General features: G+C 51.1%; 1 protein-coding gene across 8 annotated transcripts in view; it reads right to left on the bottom strand.

The window, feature by feature from the left end:
- Positions 1–2,630: 2,630 nt before the first annotated feature.
- Positions 2,631–16,778, bottom strand: part of NHEJ1 (non-homologous end joining factor 1) — a 107,538-nt gene continuing 93,390 nt past the window's right edge. For all 8 annotated transcript variants that reach the window (XR_016231869.1, XR_016231868.1, XR_016231870.1 and 5 more), the window contains 3 exons: positions 9,223–9,340; positions 8,211–8,329; positions 2,631–7,457 (listed from right to left, as the gene is read on the bottom strand). Coding sequence is in view for 5 of the 8 variants with exons in the window: in XM_008259186.5 (XP_008257408.3) it covers positions 7,383–7,457; positions 8,211–8,329; positions 9,223–9,340 (312 nt within the window). In the remaining 3 variants the exon portion in view is untranslated. The remainder of the gene's footprint in view (positions 7,458–8,210; positions 8,330–9,222; positions 9,341–16,778) is intronic.

Below are 16,778 nucleotides of genomic sequence, written 5' to 3'. Positions count from 1 at the left end.
ACTGGCGCTGGGATGCTGGCACTGCAGGCGGCAGCTTTACCGGCTACGCCACAGCGCTGGCTCTGCTTTCCATCATCTTTAGATCACGTTGAGAGCAATTTCTCTACCTGCTTCAATTCCATTGGACGATTACCATTATTTTTGAGATTCCCATCCAGAAGTGTGTATACCTCTCAGGTTCTCACTCCCAGGAACTGTTTCTGGTGGGAAACTCAAAGCCCACCAGACCAGCCCTGTTTCAGAATGGCTTTGAGGAATGACCCGCGGGAGCCACGCCGGTCCCTGAATCATCACACAGCACCTACGTGAGAAACAAGCCGAGTGTTCCTTTTGTCGCCCCACCCCCACCCTATACGGACAGACGAAGGAACTACAGTTTCATTTGGCACAGCTCGCCTATCTTCATTCTTCAGAGCCTAAAAACGCACACACACTTTGATCGTTCAATAGTCCACGGAGCTGCAGCTGGGGCCTCCGTGTACTTTTATCTCACAGGCTGGTGACACTTCCGAAGGCAGTGAGGCTGCGACTTGCGTCCATGGCATCCTGGGAAAAGCACAGCCAACCCCACACTCTCAACCCTTGCCCCTTTCATGAGCTGGGTGCTTGCAAGAGGAACCCTGCTGGACGTCTCCGTGTGAAACTTCCCCTTCACTCAAGCTTCATCTTCTCTTGTTTGTTGATTTGAACGACCGTTGTACGGCTTATCCTTCTTAAGTGATCTGTTCCTCCTGGTCTATCTTAATTAGGTAGATCAGCCTGCCACATTTAATTCATTCCTATTAACGAGAGCAGCACATTACCAGTGCCAGAGAGCCACAAGGACCCCTTCTAGGTTCCTGAGTATTATTTTTAATATTGCTATCACATTAGGGGACTAATGAAACAGAATATCTTTATTACCAGCTCTGCTTCCCCAACCAGTGCCTTCCCCTTCCTCCCACAGGTGACACAGGACCAAGTGGCACTGCCGTGACCTGGAAGCCCCAGAGAGCGACAGCACCGGAAGCTGGCAGCCTTTCCTCGCCCCGTGGCGGTGGTCTGTGTCTCCATCTTGAATCAGGGAATTGTGTGACCAGCAGCCCTGCTCTGAGGGTCCCTGAATGGGGACCCACACCCTCCGGGGTTTTCCGCTCACCTTTCAAGGCCTGGGGTGGGAGGGGACGGGCAGGATGGAGTGCCAGTCAAAAGGATGACCCTTCCCTATTCTGCTCTCCTCTCCTGTCACCGATTTCTGACCGGCCCTCGATCCTATCAGGGGTCCATAAAGCTGGGAGGACTCTGGCCCGGGAGAGGGGGGTAGGGGTTAGGCAAACAGGCCAGGGAGGCAGTTGGTTGAAATTTAACCACAATATTCTCGGTCTCTATTGTTTTGAGTGAGGCCCAATACTTCCACAGCAGGATTATAGGATCTGATTAACCATGTTAGACAACAATGCTGGCTGGGATGGGCTTCCCCTTCCAGCTGCCAATATGAAAAAGTAAATACAACACCCAGATTTCAGAAGGGACTCCAGCAGCCCCCGAGGCCCACTCCCCAATTCCAACCCCGCTACTGTGTTTGGCCCCCAGCGCGGGGAGGGAGGAAGAGTGTGGCATGGCATGCTCCTTTAACTACTGGCCCTTGGCCCAGCGAGACAAGTAATCCTGGCACAACCTTCCCAGGTGAGTCAATGGCCGTGTGCTCCCCACACCCTGGAATTCGTCCAGGGCCTCTTCCGGGTTCCCCTGGTCGGCTGGCTCGGATTCTGAAAGCCAGGTGCCGGGAAGCCAGCCTGCATCCAGAGGGTCCCAGGCTGGTAGAGACTCAGTGGGGGTGGGACCAAGTGCTCAGAAGAGCGATGGCGCCTTTGCTGGGATCCTTTGGTGCTGCCATGGGTTTCCCACGTGCCGGGGGAGAGCTATGAGAGCCTCGAGCTTAGGGGCTGCACACACGGCCGCCATAGAGAACGGCACAGGAGAGGCAAAGGATCCCTCGGGTGTTCTGCAAGAGACAGAAGGTGGATGCACGGGGGTTTCCCAGGGCCCCTCCTCCTCACACACAGGCAGGCTGCCTTGGATGGGTTCCCCCCAGCATGAGATCCTCTGAGGCCCTGGCCAATAAGAGGAAGACACAGGAAGCAACAAGCCCCCGGACAACCCAACAGCATCTCCCAGGGCATCCGGCGGCCAGGGGAAATCCTCCTCCTCTGGTCCCAGCACTGCCTTCTGCGTCTCAGGGCCTCCTATGATCCCTTCCAGTCCGCACGCTGATGGGACGTTGGTTCCACATCTGGGAACCCGGGAACCCAAGGCCTGGAGCTCTGAGTTCGGCAGCTTCCTTGCAGTAAATCAATCCTACCAACAGTTTCTTCTGCAGAGGAGTTGGAAGATGGAAATCACTTCAGGGAAGAGGCTGGAAAAACACAGCCTGATTGGATCAAAACCCAGTTAAGATAAGGCCAACTTTGTTGTTTTTTTTTTTTTTTTTTTTTAAGATTTATTTATTTATTTATTTGAAAGGCAGAGTTAGAGAGACAGAGGCAGAGGGGGAGGGAGGGAGGGAGAGAGAGAGAGAAAAAGAGCCAGGAACTTCTTCCAGGTCTCCCACATGGGTGCAGGAGCCCAAGGACCTGGGCCATCATTTAAAAAAATTTTTTTTATTTATATAAACAGAACAGATTTCATGTATTTCATATACACAATTTTTAAAATTTATTTATTTGATAGAGTTAGACAGTGAGAGAGACAGAGAGAAAGGTCTTCCTTCTGTTGGTTCACCCCCAAAATGGCCGCTACGGCCAGAGCTATGCTGATCCAAAGCCAGGAGCCAGGTGCTTCTTCCTGGTCTCCCACGCGGGTGCAGGCGCCCAAGCACTTGGGCCATCCTCCACTGCCCTCCCGGGCCATAGCAAGAGTTGGACTGGAAGAGGAGCAACCGGGACTAGAACCCAGTGCCCATATGGGATGCTGGTGCTGCAGGCAGAGGATTAACCAAGTGAACCACGGCACCGGCCCCAATTTGGGCCATCTTCCACTGCTTTCCTAGGCCATAGCAGAAAGCTGGATTGGAAGTGGAGCATCTGGGACATGAACCAGCACCCATATAGGATGCCGGCACTGTAGGCGGAGGCCCCAAGCCAACTCTTCTTTAGTAGCGTAATACCACCACGGTGAAATCTTTCAAGTTAGGGCTAAAAACTGACCCTGACCTCCAACAATATAATCAAAGCCATGGTCAGACAAAAACAAAGTGCCCAGGACTTGTGTCTATTAACACAGATTACACTCCTGGCGCAGGGAGGGCTGAGCACAGCAGGTAGTGTTGTGCTGTACTCCTTGCCACAATCTTCCTACTTTTGTAAGCAGCAGAAAATGAGGGACAGAGTAATGAGAAGAAAATGTCCCTGCCAGCGCTGTGGTATAGAGGGTAAAGCTGCCACCTGTGGTTCAAGTCCCAGCTGCTCCACTTCCGATCCAGCTCTCTGCTATGGCCTGGGAAAGCAGTGGAAGATGGTCCAAGTCCTTGGGCCCCTGCACCCGTAGGTGAGACCAGGAAGAAGCTCCTGGCTCCTGGCTTCGGATCAACCCAGCTCCAGCCATTGCAGCCATTTGGGGAGTGAACCAGTGGATGGAAGACCTTTCTCTCTGCCTCTGCCTGTCTGTAACACTGCCTTTCAAATAAATAAATAAATTTGAAAGAAAGAGTGAGAGAGAGAGAACACCCCTGGTGACAGTGTCAGGAATGTGCCCGGATCCAGGAGCAGCAAGAGAGGCACAGCCTTCTTGGGTCCCCACTCCTCCTTAGGCTGTCTTTGCACAGAGAGAACACAGGTGCTAAGAGGAAACCAAGGCTGGGGAGGAGGGAGGAAGCCAAAGAAGACAGAAGTGCCCCGGACAAAAACCAGCAGCAGCAGCGGGGTTGCAGGTCAGGAGACACCACAGCTCCGTCCCCCGACGCCCCACCCGGGCTCACTGTGGGGACAGAAGGATGGGGCTCTCGCTGCGCCAGATTCTTCCGCAGTCCAGAGCACAGCAGCACCCTAGAAATCCCAGGGCGAGCACCCCGGACTTGGGGGAAGACGGAGCCCCTCCTCAGGGAGGTTCTCCCCTCCCTGCTCCATAATTTCACTGTCCTGTGGGAAAACTCCTTGACCCCGGGAACTGGCTGCTTGGTGACAGGAAAAGCTCGGCCCTGGTGGGACTTCAGGACCCAGGGCTGTTGTGAAGGACCCCCGTGAGGCATGAGAAAGGGAGGTGCTCCCCGCTGCAGCGCGAGGGATAAGAATTCCTTTTGCAGTCGAGAGCGCGCCTGTCCTGGCTGCCTGCGGGCGAAGCGGCCAGTAGGGCGGAGAAGGCCTTGCAACCTAGGTGGCGCTATTTCTCTACTTTTTAGGTCAAGTTCCTGCAGGAACTTCCTCGAGGTCTCCAGTCCTGCTCCTGGTTTGCTGGCTTGCTCGTGTAAACCACCTTATATTATTTTTTTTTCTAAAAATACTCCAAAGCAATTGAAAGAGTCCCTTCTCCCACCAGCCAGCCCTGGCCCCAGCCCCGGCCCCGGGGAGCGGGCGGGTAGGCGGGGAGGTGGGCCACTGCTTTATTAAACACAGGGAAAACTAATATTTACGGAATAAAATTTATGGAGCAGCCACGAGAATTCGACCCTTTTATGTGCACGAGGAGTGGGGGCTGGGCCAGGCTGGGGGCCTCAGGGAGGGGCCCCAGCCCGGGGGCAGGGCTGGAGTAGAGCCTGGCCAGGCTGACTTGTCAACGTGGGGATTGCCCTGGAGGCGCCCTGAGTCTCAGCTGTCACCCCAGCTCTGGGGGTGAGGGATCAGGGCACGAAGGCCCCAGTCAGGGCTCTGGCCGCCGTCTCCAAGGATGCATTTTGGCAGCACCCCCATGGAGGCAGCACCCTCTGGGAGGAGGTCACCAGGCACGCTCTGGCTTAACCTTTCCAAAAGTCGGACATTATTTTAAGGACAGGAACGAAGTTATGCTCCTAGGATTTTCCTTAAGCTGGAGGGGATTCATAGGCCTCTGGTCCCGGCCCTTGAGACTGTACTTTTAGGACACAGAGGGACCCCTCCTGGGTGAGAAACTGTATTTTTCCCAAGCGTCCTGGGGGAGCCTTTCCGTTTCCCACTTGGTCTCGTGCCTTGGAGACACTCAATGTGGCAGTGACAATGATGCCGACAAGACAGTGGGAACAGATTGAGCCGACTTTGATGACAGCCACCAGCAGCGGCACCCCTGGGGTTCTGGAGTTCACAGCAGCCACTGGGAAGGAGCCCTCAGCCTCTGCGGGCAGGGAAGGCACACGCGGTAAATCCTGGCATCTTCAGGGAGCCCACAGCGAGCAGAGCAGCCAGGGAAGGAGCGGGGTCACAGGCTAAGGATAGGTGAAGTGGGGACCACGATCCAGCTCTCCGCTAGGGCCCAGGAAGGCAGTGGAGCGCTTGGGACCCTGCACCCATGGGGAGACCCAGAGGAGGCTCCTGGCTCCTGGCTTCAGATCAGCCCAGCTCCGGCCATTGTGGCCATTTGGGGAGTGAACCAGCGGATTAAAGATTGTTCTCTGTCTCTCCCTCTCTGTGTCTGTAACTCTACCTCTCAAATAAATAAATAAAATCTTTAAAAAAAAAAATAAAGTGGGGGGCCAGAACATCTCTCCTGGGAGATGTTCTCGTGTTATGTAGAGAATACTGTTGATGAGAACTCAGCGGCGAGGGTTCCCATCCTGTCCCTTATTAGCTGCGGGGCCTTTGATAAGTCACTGAGTCAGTTCCAGGCTCTGTCTCCTAGTGGCTGGACAGTATCTCCTCATGTGGTGCTGTGAGGATTCAACACCAGGCACTACCCAGAGGGCACCAAGCCTACATCATTATTATAACACTTGTTTTATTATTGCTCAGATACTCCTCTCCCGTGACCTGACGTCAGCACAGGAGCACGGTCCCCACTGGAGAGGACAGAACAAGGAGGCGTCTGACAGTTCCTAGTAAACATCCGAGCCGCTTGTTGGTCTTCCCTCTCCAGTGTGAAGTTTCAGGTAGTCTTTTGTTTATTTTTCAAGATTTATTTACTGATTGATTTGAAAGGCAAAGTGACAGAAAGAGGGAGAGAGAGACAGAGACAGACACAGAAAGATATCTCTTATCTGCTGGTTCACTCCTCAAATGGTTGAAACAACCAGGGCCAACACAGGTGAAGCCAGGAACCAGGAACTCCATCTGGGTCTCCCGTGCGGGTGGCAGGGTCCCAAGTACTTGGGCTATTTTTGCTGCTTTCCCAGGTGCATTAGCAAGGAGCTGGATAGGAAATGGAGCAGCCAGGACTTAAACAGGCACTCATAGGGATGTCAGAGGTGCAGGTGGCAGCTTAACCTGCGGTGCCACCACTGGCCCCTCGGGTGGCCTTATCGAGAAAGGAAAATCTGGCAGAGAAGGTTAGGGGCGTGGCCAATCCCCTGGTGCCGAAGAACTGACTTCCTACCTGTTTCGGCCTCTGCCTATCTCCCTCGATCTGTCCACTCTTTCCTGCTCGGTACTCTGAGTTCTGCAGACCGAGTGTGTCCTCCCAGGGCACCCTGCAGTCACTTCCTGCTCTTTGTCCCACTAGCTGCACAGTTAAAGTAGAGTGGAGAATGAAAAAGTCAAACTCCTTTTTCTGCCACCCTAGTTGGAACCTCCTGTGGCCCTAGTACTTGAAGCTCTTGGTAATTTTAATCCCACACTGTGGTTCAACCCGTTGTTTACGTCTTGCAAAGACAGAAAAGTATCCAAGTTTGGCACAGGAGAGCAGCGGCCATCTGTCTGTCCTGTGCCCTCCATGGACAGAGTTCTTGAGATCAGTTTCCAGATGGAGGCTTAAGAGCTCAGGCCACAGCAGAGAAGCTTGAGAGTCTAAAGGACCGGACAGAGGGCATCAGCTTGGGCCTCAGGCAGCAATGGGGTGGGGCCCAGTGAAGCCTTGTGAGGTGTGCACTCCAGAAACACGCAGTTGCAAGGGCAGGGCGGTACGAGCGAGTGCATTTTATTCCTTGCTGGCGAGAGAAGTGGGTCTCTGGCGAGCACCTGGTGTGTCGCGGACAAGGTTTCCTGAGCAGGCTGTGCCTTTCTGCTGACTTGTTCTCCACCTGAAGTGCATAGCAGGGTCCTAGGTCGAGAGAAAATCCAGCAGAAGAAAGAATGGGATGCCTAGAGCCTGGCTCCCACTTGAACGGGGAAGGGCAATGCTTGGTTAGCAGCCCCCATTCAGGAAGCTGGGCAACGTGCATTTCCATTCCCTTGACCTAGACTGTGAGACTCTGTGTCAGGGACCCTGCCGCCAGGCTAGCTCCTCCAAGGTGAAGATGGGCAGCTCCTCTCCAATCCATCTCCAGCAGCTGAGACCGCAACACATTAACTGAAGAGCCCCCGTGGCTTCTTCCTCTTGACCTTCGACAGCTGAGGTCTCTGCAGGGAGGCTGAAATACCCTAGGAAGAAAGGAACTCAAAGTAATAGCATGTTCTACAAAATTTATTATTTTCACTTTATCTGAAAGAGAGACAGATAGAAAAGGATCTTCTACCAGTTCACTCCCCCAAATGCCCACAACAGCCTGGGCTAAGCCAAGCCAAAACCAGGAACCAGGAACTCCATCTGGGTCTCCCACATGAGTGTTACTTGAGCCATCATCATCTGCTGCCTCCCAGGGTGCACATTAGCAGGAAGCTGGATCTGAGGCAGAGGAGCTGGGACTTGAACAGGCATCCCAAGCAGAGTCATAACTGCTGTGCCAAATGTCCGCCCCAATAGGGCTTTTGAAACAGTTCCGCTTGAACTAGGAAAGGAACCTTCCTCTTGGGGCTCCTGCCAAGAGGATGAGGCCTCTGTGCTTGTCTGACATGGGTGTTTTGAAGCCTATGTCAGCAGTGAGCATAAGACCCTGAGTGGAGATGTGTACATCCCTCCTCCTCCAAGGAACAACCCCAAACACTGTCCCTGGAAGTGGGAAAAGGTGACAAAGGTGTCAAGGGCCATCATTCAGGACAAGGGCTGCAGAAAGTAGACAGCAGAGAGGACTCTCCCTGTGCACAGACACACTCCAGAAGCCTGGTTGTAAATATCCCTCAAAGCTGTCGAGGCCCTGTCAATGAGTGGCAATTGCAAGGGCTGCTAGCTTGGGGCTATGGGTGCCAACTCCTCCAGTGCCCAGAATGCCACCCAGGAAGCTGCTCAGGACTTACCACGGGCTCTTTCTCTGGCCCTGAGGGGGCCAGTGCTGAGAAGGCCGGCTGTTCTGGCTGAACCACAAGTTGGCTATCAGTTCTTTGTGGGGAGGCGCTGCTTGAGGTCTGAGGATCTCCTAAATTCAGAAAGGTCAAGAGAAGATGTTGGTAAATGCCTTCTTCCTACCAGGTAGACATTAGCATTTCTCAAGCACCTGATAAAGGCCAGGCTTTGGTACAAATACATAAATAGCAGAAGGAGCCACAAATCCAATTTTCAGCCGGCTTTTGGAAAGCCCTGTTTGTACCATGAGGATTTCCTAGGCCCACTTTCAGCAGGTAGAATAAGAGTTTCCTCAACTAAAAATAACCAACTGTTCTTCTGTACCTTCCCTGACATGTCACGAGGAGAGACAGGAAACTTTCTCCTGGGATAGTAAGCTTTCTCCTGGTTCTCTTGCTAACCTTTCTTCATGACCTTATTTAGTTATTTGAAAGCCAGAGCAAGAGAGAGAGAGAGAGAGAGAGAGAGAGAGAGAGAGAATAAATGCATGCTTGATCTTCCCTCCACTGTTCGCTCCCCAAATACCCACAATAGCCAGGGACCAGCCAGGTGTAAGTCAGGAGCTCCATCTGGGTCTCCCACGTAGGTGGCAGGGACCCAAGCATGTGAGCCATCATCTGCTACCTCCAGGGTGTGGCATCAGCAGGAGGTTGGATCAGAAGTGGAGTAGCCAGGACTCACACCAGACACTCCAATGAGGGATGTAGACAACCCACATGGTGGCTTGACCCCGCTAAACCACACCACCTGCCCCTCTTGCTACAGTTGCTAAGCACCCAGAGCAGTGCCTTCTAATAGAACTCCCAGCAATGATGGAAAAGGCCCATATTTGCACTGTCAAACTTGGTAGCTACCAGGCTAAAATCCACATACTTGCAATATAGCTAGTACAAAAGAGAAGTGAATTTAAAATTTCACTTAGTTTCTATTCATGTAAACGTACCAGGGACCTCAGGAGCTACTTACCAGTGCCTTGATGCTTCTGTCCCACCTGGACCTCTTGCTTGGTGACTGCCATATACAGACTCTGCAGATTCAGGACAAAGGGTCTTCCATCGCTGATACTGCAAGCCTCTGGCAGCTTCTACAGAGCAAAGGAGACACTGCTTTGCCCACTGTCTGATCAGGACAGGGATCTGATAGCCTACTGGCAAAACTGTCACGGTTTCCCAATGAGTTTATATAAATGAGTAATATCCAAGATAGAGGATCCATAGCCAAGCCTCTTGGGACCAATATAAAGATTTTCTGGGGGCTCTTCTCTGAAAGACAACCCCAGAATACATTATTTCCCCCAGTCCTTGAGTCCCGTATGCTTTCCTATGAATACTCCATCATTCCTCGGCTCTTTCTCCCAAAGGAATGATCTCTTGGGGGGGTTATTGTACAACATCATCTTCCCTTGAGCAGTACAGATTACTACTGTAATGAAATTTACTCCTAAATTTCTATACTAGAGAGGAAAGAGACGACATCTAAGATAGGGGAAAGAACAAAGTGGGGATGACAGGTGGAGAGACCAGAAGGGAAGTCACAGTGCTGTGCTGACAGTCAGGAGAGGCAGAGGGAGTGAGGCTGACAAAGCTTCTGAGGCTGACCCGCCATTCCCCACTCCCCGCTGCCGTCCCATGGTGCTTTTCAGCGATTCACACACGTACAATGGGGGTGAGCTGATTCTCGAGGGATGAAAACACTCACTCTTTCGAAGCCTAGATATACAAACAATACATAAATAGATTTTTGGTGTGTATCTGTGGCATTCAAGTTTCCTGAGAGGGAGTGATTAGGGAAAAAATGTCTTTCCTTAGGGAGGTGATAGCAGAAGTTGACAATCCCTGCTACAACTGCATCATACTTAGGTTTTGCTCACTATGGAATGAGCTGTGGCTCTATAGGCACACAAAAAGCTTTGCCTAGTTTTAGATACTTGGCTGAACAGAGCTGAGTAATGGTTGACGACTGAGCAAAGTGCAACAGAAATGAGAGGGTATGGTATCCAGCAGTCTCAAACCTGGCTGCACTTGAGAATCTTGGAAAGGGCCCAGAATGACTTTGCCTGCCCCTGTGCGGGCCAACTCTCATGGTTCCCTGCCAACTTAGCAGGTCCCCAGGAGCAGCCATGCCAGCAACTCACATGGGACCCAACCCAAGAATCCCTGGCCTATAGCTCATGTCAAGGGCACCTCCCTGTGCAACAGGGCATTCATTCCTGGGAACCCCCTGAGGGAGAAGAGTAGAGAGAGAAAGCGGGAGAAGCAGTAAGGTAGGTGCTGAGCCCTAGTCGGGAGGACAGAGTTCTCTTTCCCTGAGTGTAGCGTAGCTGGAGAACTTACTGACTGCCAGGAAATGTATGTTACACTTCCACCCCAACCCTCCCCTCATAGAGACAGTATCAGGCTTGGACTTTCACTGCAAACCACAGGCAATGACTCACAAGCCTTGAGTTCAAACTTTACCTCCTGCCAGTAATCACGCTAGAAGTATCACAGCCCTTTGGCAGCATTCCCTAAGGAATGACCTGAAACAGAGTAGGTGAACTCTCAGGTCACACCATCTCTTCCCTCCCTCAGTCTCTGTTCTAGGTTCAGTTCTCTAACTCCCAGGCCACCTCTTCCCCCAGAAGAAGGTCCTCTACTCTGTAGCCAGAGAGCCCTACCAGTGGGGGGCAAACAAACTGTTCTCCCTCCCTACAGCTCATGTTTCTAGGGTCTCTCTTCATAGTGCTCAAGAAACGTAGCCTTCATATCCAGCTGGGTAGGCACAAATTTGTGCTGTTGGTACAAATAGGGTTGGGCAGAATCAAGGCGGTCCAGGGTCATTTCCTCCTTCCCTCTCTATGGAACTAAACAGGCTCATAAATTTTCCAGAGTGATCTTTACCCAGCTCATGTATTTAACCTCAAAACGAAGTGCCAGAAATGAAAGGCCATTGAAACTGGTGCTGCCCTGGACCTAAGGACAGACCTAGAACCTAATAGTAGCCCTTCTTCTATCCCGTCTTTCTCAGATCTGATTCTGCAGTTGCTGCCAGAGGTGATCCCACCTGAGTGTATGTTGTCAAAAAACGAATATGGATGTATGCTCAGGAATAGAATATTGCTTTATTTGCTTGGTACTTATTACATGCTAGGTACTGCTTTAAGTACTTTAAGTGTATTAACCTATTCTTGTCTTATTCACTACTATTTCCATGATATTTGAAAACTACCCTAGTCTATGAGAGGAACCCAATAGCTATCTGCGAATCAATGAGAATGACAGGCATGAAAATACCCCTATTTGGCTGAGGTCATTAATCTCAGCTAATAAGTGGTAAAGCAGGATTAGAATCCATGCAATCTGGGTCCAAGTACTTAAGCCCCTGACACCCATGGGGAGACCAGGCTGAAGTTCCTGGCTCCTGGCTTGCACCTGGCCCAGCCCTGGCTGTTGTGGGCTTTGCGGGAGTCAACCAGTAGATAGACACTCTCTCTCTCTCTCTCTCTCTCTCTCTCTCTCCCCTTTCACTCTCTCACTCTCACTCCGCCTTTCAACTAAATAAATCTTAAAAAAAAAAAAAAAAAAAGAGGCCAAGCAGTCTGGCTTCAGGGCCCACACACATAGTCACGACCCTTCTCTCTTCTCTGAACAGTGGATTTTTACTTAAAAGTGCAATCTAGGCTCTCCCATGATCACAACCCACAACCCTTCACATCTCAGATCATCTGCCATCCAACTGAAGAACAAGCTCTCCGAGATGACATGAAAGGAGTGAGCAGATAGAAAGGAGGCAGCTGGTCCAAACTGGAATCCTTAAGGACTGAGAGGCCATACTCTCAGTCCTAGTCCAGCCATTCCCCATCACCACTGATTCCTTGGGCGTCATTCTCAGAATACGCTGTGGGGAGAGGTGGAGGAGCCTGAGTTTGGGAAGGAGAAACATTGGCTCCCTGGGCAGGACAATGGTAGGGGCCACCTGGGGCGGGCGGCAGAGATCAAAGGGAAAATGTTGGATCAGGACTAAGCAAAGCAAATAGTGCCCCCTGCTCTAAGCACAACTGAGCCAGGATCACCGTGTACCAGCCACAAAGCGGGTCATTGCCCAGAATGGGAGGGGAAGAAGAGGCAGGTCAGCCTACTGTATAATGTGCTCATCTGATTAACCCAGAATCAATTCTAGCCAGCAAATTGTTGTTGGAATTCTCATGTGTGTCAGGCACTCCAGGGCTGGGGGCAGGGGAAATGGATGCATCAATCCTTCCCTAATCATAACAGGGCTGAGCTAATACAAAGAGAAGTCAGTCGGAGTCTCTGCATATTTACATGGGGGGGATGGGCACACGGATGTTGTTTTGTTTTGCTTTTCAAGAGTTTAGCTGCAACAGAGTTATGAACGAGGGAGCAGGAACCCAGAGAAGAAAGGGATGAGTTCTGACTGAGAGTCCTGTGAAAAGTTCAGGAGACGGTGACATCAAGGTAAGCCTTTGAATGTGCTGTTAGTACATAAAGCATAAAGATGTGAAAGACGGGCTCTAGGGACAGAACTCCCAGGCGGTGATACCACAGGGCTGAGTTCACACAGGAGATTGCAAAGCACTTGGTTTTCTGAATTAAGGGTAATGCCCATGGGAATCTCCTTTGGTTTCACAAAGTGACTTCTCCTTGGCTCCGAAAGTGAGGAATCACAAGCTCCACACTAGATTTCCCTCTCTAGGCTCTCTGTTACAGTAACTTCAACTCTTTCAGTACCTCTGCACTACTTACTTCCAGTGCTGTGACTTTGCGACTCTCTGGTTGCCAATTCAAGGGGACTTTTGCCTCTTGCTCTACAGCTGCGTCAGAAACGTTAGGACATCCAATATTACCAAAATCCTACAAGGTATTTTATTTCTCTTCTTGCCCCTTCTGTAGCCCATCTTGGTTCCTGGGGCCCAAACTCCCCTTTTTCGTGGTAACTCTCATCTTCATCAAATCTCAAACTCTCTCCAAGGAGTGCAGAAATTCTAAGATTCCCTGTGGATTTGCCGGAGGGACCCCAACTGCCACTTTCAGTGAGAAGTGTCTCTCTCCCTGCTTCGCTGGGAGACTGTTTTAGAAAATGAACCTTTAGAGTGCTGAGTAAGGAGAGACTCAACCCCTAACACACTGCTTACCTTGTAAATACGAGTGCAGGTGTAAGCGAGAAGGGAGAAAGAGAAAATGAGCTAACTGAAGCTCTCTGCATCTGTCTTGGAGCAAGTCACTGGTTCCGGCACTAGCCACAGTAGCTGGTGTAGCCCAAGCTCCTGGCACTGACTCTCACTGTATGTAACCACCAGGGTAGGGCCCCTCACACGTGACTTCTCTGAGGGTAAGGAATCCTCTCCTGCCTCTTGCAATCCAGTGAGCTCTGCTTGTCTAGACGTAACTGCCCTTCTCCAGGAGAACAAGTCTCAGTGGAGGGAGTCAGTGTCCATCATCAGCTTCTCTCAGGGATAAGGGCATGTAAAGAAACTCTTCTAAGAGCTCAACTGCCAGAGTTTGCCAAAATAAATAGAAAGGAATGAGAAAAATGATGTAGGAAGAGGACTCTGATGAGAAAGACTCTTTAAGAAACACACTCTGGGGCAGGCGTTTGGTGCAATGGTTAAGATGCCACTTGGGATGCCTGCATCCTATACCAGAGTACCTGGTTCAAGTCCCAGTTACTTCTGAACCAGCTTCCTGCCAATGCACACCCTGGGAGGCAGTGCTGATGGGTCAAGTACTTGGATTTCTCATACTTATGTAGGAGACCTGGATTGAGCTCCAGGCTCCTTGGCTTTGGCCTGGCCCAGCTCTGGCTGTTCTACCCATTTGGAGAGTGAACAGTAGATGGAAGATCTCTCTGTGTCTCTCTCCTTTTCAAATAATGCAAAAATAAATAAACACTTTTTTAAAAAAGTAGAAAAAATAAAAAAATGCAACACTCCCTCTGCCAATCCATTCATATTTAACAAAAATTACTGACCAACTACTGTGGTGTTTGGGATAGCTCAAATGCTGAGGATATGGTGTGGGGCAATGAAAGAGGTGAAAACATCTTGAAGTTTATGTTCTAGGCAGCTCAACACAAACACACAGCTAGTTAAAACATATACCCCATCAGTTGGTGACAGCACCGCAGAGAAAAAGAGATCCACAGAGGCACCGTGGAATGAGGGTAGAAACAGGCTGCAGCTTCCAACAGAGGCCATGGAAGGCATCACTGAGAGGGTGACCTTTCAAAAAGACCTACATGGAGGAGAGAGAATGACTCCCGAGGCCGTCTGGATCAAAGGACTAGGTCCCCAGTCAGCCTGGGCCAGTCCTCACTCACACTTACTACCCCAATTTCACTACGAATAGAGCACCCCTTCTCTCTGAGCAGTGTCTCAACTTGCATGCTAAAGCCACTAGCTGCCTTCTATCAGAGAAACAGCATGGGCAGATATAGGGATGTGTCTGGTTTACCTGAAATCATGAGATAATGTGGCAAATTAGCTTTCATTCTGTAGGATAGGAGGCCACTAGAGCTTAGGGGCAGAAGAATGAAATGATGCTATTTACATTTTTAAAAAGATTTTATTTATTTATTTGAGAAACAGAGTTACAGAGAGGGAGAGACAGAGAAAGAGATCTTCTATCTGCCAGTTGATTCCCCAAATGGGCACAACGGCTGGAGCTGGGTGGATCCAAAGCCAGGAGTCAAGAGCCTCTTCCGGGTCTCCCACATGGGTGCAGGGGCCCAAGCACCTGGGCCATCTTCCACTGCTTTCGCAGGCACATTAGCAGAGAGCTGGATTGGAAATGGAGCAGCTGGGAGTCGAAACAGCACCCACATGGGACGCTGGTGCCAGAGGCGGAGGCTTAACTTACTATGCCACAGCTCAGGCCCTGCTATTTACATTTTTTAAAAGATCACTTGGATTGAAAAGGGCAAGAAAAGAAGCAGACAGCCCTGTTAGGAGGCTGTTGTAATAACCAGGACGGTGGCAGTGGAGGTGGTGAGAAGTAATGACATTCGGATACACTTGAAGCTACAACCAACATACCTTCAGGCTGATGGACTAGGTGTGAGAGGAGGTGAGGACAACCCCACTCCAGGGCATACCGTAGATTCAAAAACCTAAAAGGAAATTCCTAAACCAAAGATGAGCTGACATGGCCCCTGGGTGCCCAACACAGACCCTGAAAGGGTGAGAATCCGAAGGAAAGGCAAGCCAATGCCCAAGGAATGTGTTGAAGTTTAAAAAAAGAGACTCAAATGGCTTTTCCCTGAAAGAAGAAGGAAAACTATTAAGAATTAAGAAAAAAATTCCTAGGGAAAAGAGAGACAGGGAGAGAGGGAGAGAGGAAGGGGGGAGAGCGAGAAATAGAGGGAGAGAGGGAGAAATAGAGGGAGAGAGGGAGAAATAGAGGGAGAGAGGGAGAAAGGAAGAGAGTGAGAGAGAGAGGAAGGGGGGAGAGAACGCGAGAGAGGGAGAGAGGGAGAGAGAGAGGGGGAGAGGGAGAGGAAGAGAGGGGGAGGGTGAGAGGGAGGGAGGGAGGGAGGGAGAGGAGGAGGGGGGAGAGAAGCAGAAACAAACTTTAAGTTCTGGCTTCAGAGTCTCAAGGACTTGGATTTGTACCTAAGGTCTTTGACTTGCCAGCTGTGACACTCTGAGCAAGTTACTGCATTTTATCACTGTCTTATTTTTTAGAGAGAGAGGGGTGGGCAGAGGGGACTGGAAGTAACGTGTGTATCATGGAGCCCGTGAGATGATTAAATGAATAGAGGAGGCACCCGAGCACTGTGAGCTCCTTCCCTCTGTGAGGCACACGGAGGGAGACAGCTCTCCTGGCCCCACTCCAGTGTCGAGCAGATGAAAGAAATGCCCTAATGATACAGTACTACAGGACCTGAGTCTGATCCAATTATTAACACCCACCCACCCCACCCCACCCCTGGCATCCCAAAGCATAGGATCCTCCAACAATTCAGGGACTAGTTCAGGTCCAGGTCAGGGAGAGAGGCACGGAGCCGCAGCTGGTAACCTGCGGGGCGCTCACGGCCCACCAGCACACACTAGCCTGCTGCTCCCTCTCTTGTGCAGACCAGGGTAGCCTGGCTTTTGCTTCAGAGGTCCTGCTTGAAGCCTGGCTTGCCAGTGACCAAGGACGCTACTGATCTCTCTCGGCCTCTGTCTGCTCTCAGAAGGCAGAGTCCAGTCCCTACGTTGAAGAGGCAGACGAAGGCCGCAGGGGATCACATGTGGCAAGGTGTCTGCTGAGGAGGCCTCACGTCTCCTTGCCTCCCCGGCACAGCCTGGGTTGCTGTGTCCTTTACTCGCCCTGACCTTTGGGCTTCCTGCTTTCTTCTGGGGGGCAGGTACGACACTGGAGAGAACAGCTGCGATTCTGTCCAGAAGCCATCCCCACAGCGTGCCATCAAAATCGCTCTCTGGACAGCACAAATGACCCAACAGTGCTTCAACCAGGAACTGTTTCTCACCGCCACTTCCTGCTTCCAAGCATGCCTTGTGCAAAAGCTTCGGCTAGGCCATT

Source organism: Oryctolagus cuniculus, chromosome 3, assembly GCF_051225735.1.
Source record: "Oryctolagus cuniculus isolate XC-2025 breed Fujian yellow rabbit chromosome 3, ASM5122573v1, whole genome shotgun sequence".
Lineage (NCBI taxonomy): Eukaryota > Metazoa > Chordata > Mammalia > Lagomorpha > Leporidae > Oryctolagus > Oryctolagus cuniculus.
The sequence above is the reverse complement of the archived record's forward strand: the minus strand, read 5'-3'. Positions and strand labels throughout refer to the sequence as shown.